The following is an 8430-nucleotide window of genomic DNA, read 5'->3' as shown; positions in this document are numbered from 1 at the left end:
ATCTGTTTTCTGTTTCCAGATTCCCAAAAGTAAAGAAAGCAAAACACTTGAACATAATAGAAATGTCATTTAACATCTCTGACTCTCGCTTTTGGTGATCGTAATTTCTTTCCGTCACTTTTTTGTAACCCACTACGGAATATATATAAAAAAATTTCAAACCTTGGCTAATTTAGACTCTACAAGGGCAAGTGGCTGAGTCCCATATCACCTCATGCTAAAGTACCTTTCTAATTCGTATCCAGTTTTCATGCCCAGACTCCCAACTTCCATTATAAAGAACGTAATGGAGGCGGTGACTCTGGTCAGGCAAATTTCAGCTGCACTCAAAACAACAGACAAGCCTACTCATTAAACCTAGTTAAAATTATACTCCCGTCAATAGCAACTGTCAAAGTAAGGAAATTACTGGACAACGTGTCTAAATGACTTGACCAGACCAATTATTGACAATCTTTCTCATTTTGTAGCTGAACTGAGGTTTGTTGAGATCAGAACATCACAAGCACTTGGTACTTTTTGACATGAATTAAATGTGAGAGGTGACATTAAATATACCGCAATCAGAACAGCCCTAAATAAATCACATACAGGTAAATAGCACTCGAAACATTTCTCATAACAACTCTAACACATGCAAGATCCCGGCACTTGTATCGACACCAATAATCGCCAGGAATCTATGTCAGCTGAAAGCAACAGTGCATTCCTCCAGTCACAAGATGATTCCGTTGCACTTGGGAGTTCACATCATGGTTGTTTTTAGTCATGACAACTGGAGTCCCTAAAGGCCCCTCCTTTACAAGGATCATAATCTTAGGCCTGTAGGTAGCATGATCACATGAGAGAAATCACATTGATATAAGACCAACTAGTAAGACATGAGGGCAACCAAACTGATACAGCCTGACTAGCAGCCATATCTCTTACATCAATCAATTAACAAAATCATTACCTTCTAATCAAAGTTAGCAGGGATATCTATATCTGTATCTGAAGGATTAGGAAGCTCAACCAAAGTTTCCTGCAGATACCACAACTTCAACATGAAAAATTGTATATCCAAAAACCCATATCAGAACCTCCCATGAATGATGTAACGATTATCAGAAGATTACATTAAAAAATTTTGAGATTTTAAATCTGCAGTTACAAATTAAAATACATTTATGTAAAGTGTGGGGGGCAAGAGCGGAGTTCAAGTCTCTAGGAAGGTGCTTCACACACATATACACATAGATTAGGCTAAAGTAGAATTTTTATATTGTATTCATATATATATATATATATATATTAACTTCCTACTGTTTCTTATCTGAAATCTTTGGTACAAATATGAGACTAATGGACAGAACAAATGGTGCCTCACTTCTTATGTGTTTGGATTTAGGGAAGTGTTGAGAATTAAATGGAAGATAGGTGAAAGTGATTACACGGGAAGTACTTCACCGTGGAAATGAAGAAAACTGCAACAGCAGAACTTTGCACTGAGCCCACTTTTTATTTATCAACACTAGAGGCAGTGAGAAGTGGAGAAATAGAGCTCAGTATTTTGAAAATTTCTAGCTCAATGGTATTAACTCAAAAGCCATCATTACCCAAAGGGATTAACTCAAAAGCCAAGATATAATTATTATACCTGCTCCTCATCATTAACTGAAGAATGGACAAGCCCCATGGGAAGATCCGAAAAATCTACAGCAGTGTCATGCAAACCCTGCACCGCATGGAATTGAAAGTCACCATGGAAACAAATAAAATACAATTAAGGGTTGAAATAATAATTAGTGAGAGATGAGAAGGAAGTTAGCCTGGGGTTAGATGTCTTAATATGCTGAACAAGATCTTTCGTAAAAAAAAAAAAAGTTTCCACACGAGAGAGAGAGAGAGAGAGAGAGAGAGAGGAAGACATTGTTGTTTTAACAAGATAAACCATTTATTCTGAAGAACTCATGCAAGAAGAATTCTGTCCACCAAGTATCCGCCAAGACTTCTACTTTTTTGATAAACATATAAACAGTAAGGGAATTATTAGGTTTTGTGCATGTGTGTGTGTAAGTCTTTTGTCTTTACTATTTTTATAACTTGCTTTAGTTTAAAGATTTTGAGGACTGACATTAGGGCCGCCTAACAAGTTCCTTACAAAATATACACAGCTGGGTACTAAAACATAAACATGGATTTCAAGGTATTTTTCAAATGCTAAGGCTATTTTAACCCTCTCAAATCCTCACAGTACGCTCAAATTGTTTTAGTCACAAAAGAAACAGCATAACTGCAATCAGTGTAAGAGCAAATTTCATATCATTGTACCAAATATAAAACAAACTAGTGCAGTTGATTTAAATGTTTCTTCAAGGCTATTAAGAACATAATTAGTCAAAGATATAAAAAAAGGACAAATGACTTCATTACTCTATTGCTTGCTCTCAGGAATCAAAAACATACTTCCTCATCAGGGTTAACAGTAGACTTATTGGTTCCTTCAGTGACAGGTTTAGAAGGGTCTTCAGGAGCTTCCTGCATGCACCATAAATTAGTTTAGATGTTTGAAACAAGCTTGTCCAATTCACTTTTAATGTATTTGAAGCAGATAAGAAAATTTAATACTTGCTCATCCTGGTTGCCACAGAATTCTCCATCCGTAATTGACGGTTTGATATCAACTGGGGTTTCCTGCAGATCCCGTTAAAGCCTTTAGGTAAATTGATCTTGGCAACAATAGCAACATAACAATACCAGAAAATTAATTAAACATTGTGTACAACAGACAAATTCTGATATACTAACTAGACTCATTTAGCAATCTGGATGTCAGCAATTCCAAGCATAATAATGAACATAATAGGATGATCCATGTGTTAGATGAGGCAGAGTAATACTACACAGAAATATCAGATTATGACAATGCAAAAGCCTAGAATTGTACAACCCCCATCCCTAGGGAAAAAAATAAAATAAAAGCATGAGGCAAATCATAAGTAAAAAACTCATTAAAAGAAAATGCTATGGGGTGCAACCCTAACACACAGGACGTATACACAAGGAAGAAGAAAATCATAAAACACAAAAAAGGTATATGCTTCCAAACTTAAAGAAAATACATATTCTGGAGACATTGGGGTTATTTCTTGTGGTACATACAGGTTCAACATGGTCCATGGAAACATTCCTTCCTCCCTTACTGAGATCCCTCAACGTTCCCTGTACATTCAAGAAAGTTGTGAGGAAAATATACAAGAAAGTTGTGAGGGAAATAGACAAATTATACCAAAGGAAACGATATATCCCTGTAACAATAGCAAAACAGCAAAACTCAAGCTGAAGCCACACTTAGATAACAACAATACAAAATATATCTTATGCAATTATCTACTAAAGCTGAGGTACACCCTGACACTCACACAAGACACAACAGCCTATTTGAACATGAGATTGTAAAGCTTAAGGAGGAGTTTGGCACATTTGTATTCAAACTGCTATCTCTTATTTTTAACAAAACTATTTTACTCATTAAAAAAAAAATGTAATGCACAAAAGCACTCCTCACAACCAGGAAAGTTAAAAGAATAGATAAACTACAGAACATTTATTAGCAAATGAATCAAGTAGAAGGGTCACACAATGACAAAGAAATGTAATAGAATCAATATTGAAACTATCTTTATCTGCATGTCATGAGTAAATAAATGAGCTGTTTAAAGTGTAATTTTCTATCAAATACAGAAGAGAACAGACCTTGGCACTAAATTCGTATTAGCTCACTATATAATCTCAAATCAGTAAAGCAACATTATCATTTATACCAAGAAAACCTTATAAGATTTCTTAAAAAACAAGTAGTGCACCCAACTTCAATGTAGCATGTTAGTAACGTACAGAGATCTTGAGTTGGTTATACCACTCTCCTCAAACAACGACCCACAACTCTTCAACTCTTTGTAGCTACCACCTATAATAGCTATTGTGAAGAAGTTAATAAAACACACGCACACGCACACAGGAAATCAGGACCAAGCATTCCATCAAACATGACATCAACTCCTACAAACCAAAGCTTAACGATTCCAAGTCCAAATACATACAAAATGGCCCACTATGCAATCACACAGACCTAATTTGAATCACAGCATTCACATTGATAGAACACAGCCAACACACTCCTTCAGAAAACAAAATAAAAGAAACCTTATTTGCCCACATTAGACCGCATGCATTACATAAAGTCCTTGGTCCAGCTGGCCCACGACGCATTGCAGGAGTATTATTTTCACTAACACCACAATGTTGACATCTGCGCAAACTGGAAATAAAAATTCCAGAAACAAGAGCAGTGAACATAAAAGTTAGTACCACTAACAAATAATGGATTATTCAAAAGCTGAAATAAGCAACAACCAATATAAACCTGGAACTCACACAGATTCTGGACGAGGAGTACCATCTTGAGGGCAACTCTGAGGAGAATCCCAACTAGAAGCACCTGAATTTTCTTTTACAGATGCAAACTGTCCATTCTTGCGGTGCATCCTACCAGAATTATAACAAGGAGAGAGAATCATGCATCATTGACACTGACGCCATTTTTACTGGTTTAAATAAGTATATACCTAAAATCTGAAATCACAAGTTCAAGTGCACTAGGGCAATAATAAATTAATTTTGCCACACCTACAATTTAGCACATTCTTCCTATAGTTTCATTTCTTATATTCATGCACCCATACTCGGCCAAAAAGCCAAAAACTGTGTGGGAAATACTAGAACACGTGGATATCAATGCAAAATCCCATCTATATATACTTCTAGAGGAAGAAATTTTAATGATTTTAAGAGATCTAACCGTATACAGATGACATGATGTGTTTGAATCAACATTAAAGATACCAAGCCTTGTGGATATGAACCAGCATCCAATTAATAGAAAATGTCATTTCTTCTGTAAAATGCTAAAGTACACTCGCACAAAGAAATATAACACTCAAAAGTTTTGGTCGTGGACTTGTTTGAATGTTGTGCCCAGGATATTGCTTATTCCAATATAGTTAGATAAATTATTACTAAACAATAGAGAAAAAATGGTACTTCTGCTTTGCGAAATTGCATAGTTATATTACTTAAATTTCTAAAACCAATGGGGGAGCTAGATGGAAAAAATTCTTGAAGTGATTAGTGGCAAACCTCAGCCACTAGATTTCAAATAACAAAGAATCTCTGATGAATCACAGAAGGTGATTAAACAAGCAATTGGCACCAATAGAGTAAAAAATCATCCTCAAAACAAAATTTTTTCTTTCCATCCATCTAAAACTTCTGCATCACCCAAGAACAAAAACTAAAGCTTAATGCTTTCTTTTATGATAAAAGAACGCATAGCATCATTTTCCTTTATTTATTTCTTTTAAATATATCAAATGTATTATTACCATGCATAAAAACCCAAATGGGTATTTTCTCAACATAACCAAAGAAGAAATACCTTAATTCCAAATGGTCAAACTATTAAAGCATTAATTACAGATAAAAATGAAAAAACCAAATACAAATTCATCTCACCTCTGTGCAACTTCTTTTCGAACAGTGTACCGAATTTTTTTATCAAAACATCTCTCCTTCCGTTTTTCACGAAACCTAACCAAGGATGCTATTCTTCGTGAAAGATTTGAGCGCTTTGGGGTTTCACCTACACCCTACACATAGTGGCCCGACAACTCATGAGAATAGGCACAGAAAATGCAACTTCTTGCTTTCAATAATTTCAAATTTTGTGGTACCCTGTTATTTTGATTAAAAGGTACTTCAATTGTAGGCACACCAGTTGGTACATCGCGTCCACCTAGAAGCAAGAGCACTGCTTGTACCTGTTGCACATGACACAACCCAAAAAACCCAGGCATCCTTCAAAACGGGCACACTCCAAAACCAGCAAAGTCATTTGAAGAGATTGTAGTGTGTGTGTGTGTGTGTGTAAGAAAGTGATTTGACCAGTTGATAACAAGAAAAAAAATGAAAGATACAACATACTTTAACTTTTGGATTAAGGGCAACAATATAACATACTACAGTACCCAATTATAATAATTATGTGTGTTTCGAAAGTCCAACTTCCACAAAAATAAGATGAAAACATATCAGGGATGATCAGGTTTAACTTTATCATGATCAAATACTCTACTATTAAGGCTTCAAATATTAAAAATCATTCTACAGTTTTCTACTTTCCAATGCATAAATCCACAAAATCACCAAGTTGACTAGGGACTTGAAAACAAGATTTACATTAAGAGACACAGAATTCTGCTTGCAAGAAAAGAAAACAGTATGAATATACCAAAAAAGCTGTATAACTTCTAAAATAATATTAATAAAAAGACACCCTATCAAATCCAACAAATAATATATAACAATGGCCATTAATTACCAATAAATTCCCTAAATTTCCAAGGAATTATTAGGTACTCCTAGAATACAGTTGATGTGATACTCCAAGCCAATAAAAGCAGGCCACCTAATACAAAAAAATGACATAAGAAAAGTCATGTGAATAAGAAAGATTTCTGTAATTGGCAGCTAGCTTTTATTGGTTTGGAGTGCCATGGTGGTACTCTAAGAGTGCCTAATAATTATCTGAAAAAGTCCCTAGTTACTATTAGGTACTCCTAGAGTACAAATAACGTATTGACGGGTACTCCAATTTTATTATATATATATATATATACACACACATATACTAAAAAAAAAAAAAAAAACCACATAATGTGAACAATGAGATAAAATCCTTAGTCCCAAAATTTTTGAGGTTGGCTATAAATCCTCAAGAAGACTATTTATGGTCAACCAGATGTATTCTTTTCCTTCATTCTATTATATCGGAATTCATAACCTTTGTTACTTCCTTAATTGACATGTTCTTTTCAACTACTTCTACTGATGCCATTTTTTGTCTTTCTCTACCTCTTTCATCCCCTCAACTTAATCATCTCTCTTTCTTACTTGTCCATTAATTGCTCTACTATTCACATGATCAATCCAGAAGTATCTAATACTTTCCAAAATCCCCCATTGTCGTTTTGTTGTTGGGACTGCCTTCCATTAATCTCAAGTCTTTAACTTAAAAACCCAAATAAATACCGAAAACATTAAATACAATTACCAAATCCAATATTCCCATATTTCAAAAAGAAGAAAAGAATTCAATGAACTCAAAAAAATTGTTCTTAATATCATCTCCACCTAAAAAGCAAAAGCAAAAAAAAAAATTCATAACAAAACCATAATCAAATTACTCTCAGATAGAGATAGAGATAGATAAATCTATACATATATATATATATACCTTTTCAGGCGTGACAGCAGGGAACACGTAGACCTCACCTTCGAAAGAAAGAGTAAGCTCACTCGTCCGAGACGCCATAACCACTCCTCCACCAACACCTCCACCACCACCACCGCCACCACCAACTCCAACTCCAACTCCATACTCCGCAACGCTAACCGAATTCACGTGAGCATCTTCCAAGTCATCCATAGCATCATCACCACCACCACCGCCGCCGCCGCCATCTTCGTACTCACCTTCATCATCATCCTCAAGCGGTATGGGTCCCCGCACCGCCACGTGGTCCCCATACGGACGCGCCTGCAAAGGCTGTGGATTCGCTGCCGCCATAATTATCTACCTAATCAAAACCTTTATTTTTACTATACTAATCCAAAAGTTCCAAACCCTAAGTTCTCAACCTGTTCCATCGAAGAAGAAACATGGTTTTTTTTTTTTCTTCTTTCTTTTCGTCACTTCAATTTAAATTAAAAAACAAAAAACCCTAACCCTAAGAATTGAGAATTCGTGAGCTGAGCTCGAAGAATAATAATAAGAAGCTTCGAAAGAATAACGATCAAAAAAATAAATACCCTGAAATAGCTAAGAATTGCAGGGTGTGCCCCTGTGTTTCCTCGAAGAGGCTCAATTGGGTAAATAAATTTTTCTTTTTTTTCTTTTCCTTTTTGGAGATGAAAGAGAATGTCATTTATGTGACGGCTTGTCGAGGATTTTTTTTTTTTTTTAAACTTTCTATTTATAGATAAATAGGTTGGGTTTGTGTTGTGTGTTGCGCGTGTGTATAGGGGTAAAATGAAGGTTTCACGTGGATGTGGGGCCCACTGGAAAGTTGAAAATGGAGTTTAGAAGTGTGATCTGACGGGGGGTGCGTGGGATATTGGGATTGGGATTTTTGGAGTGTGTTTGAAGTTCCCGACAGAACAAAAGGAAGGAAAAAAAGGAAGAGGGAAAGAGATAGGGTTTGTCCATTTAAGGAAGGAGATATATATCATGGATTTGATTTTTCATCCAAGATAATTTTAGTGCTTGTCACTGTAGTTGGAGGAATTTTTTTTTTTTTTCTTTTTTTTGGATAAGGGTTGCTATAAATA

General features: G+C 35.4%; 1 protein-coding gene across 2 annotated transcripts; it reads right to left on the bottom strand.

Moving 5' to 3' along the window:
- Positions 1 to 422: 422 nt before the first annotated feature.
- LOC142618358 (GATA transcription factor 18-like) lies at positions 423 to 7999 on the bottom strand. Of its 2 annotated transcripts, none has more exons than XM_075791279.1 (11): positions 7337 to 7999; positions 5775 to 5861; positions 5557 to 5690; positions 4420 to 4530; positions 4189 to 4303; positions 3145 to 3204; positions 2611 to 2676; positions 2449 to 2520; positions 1640 to 1717; positions 956 to 1039; positions 423 to 822 (listed from the first exon to the last, which is right to left on the bottom strand). In XM_075791279.1, the coding sequence occupies exons 1-10, from the start codon at positions 7667 to 7669 to the stop codon at positions 959 to 961; spliced, it is 1137 nt and encodes a 378-aa protein (XP_075647394.1). In that variant the 5' UTR covers positions 7670 to 7999; the 3' UTR covers positions 423 to 822; positions 956 to 958. The 2 variants fall into 2 exon arrangements, with proteins under 2 accessions (XP_075647394.1, XP_075647395.1); XM_075791280.1 differs by having other exon boundaries at positions 956 to 1024.
- Positions 8000 to 8430: the final 431 nt, after the last annotated feature.

The sequence above is a fragment of the Castanea sativa genome, chromosome 12 (assembly GCF_040712315.1).
Source record: "Castanea sativa cultivar Marrone di Chiusa Pesio chromosome 12, ASM4071231v1".
Lineage (NCBI taxonomy): Eukaryota > Viridiplantae > Streptophyta > Magnoliopsida > Fagales > Fagaceae > Castanea > Castanea sativa.
Note: the sequence above shows the minus strand (reverse complement) of the source record. Positions and strands in the feature narration are given on the sequence as shown.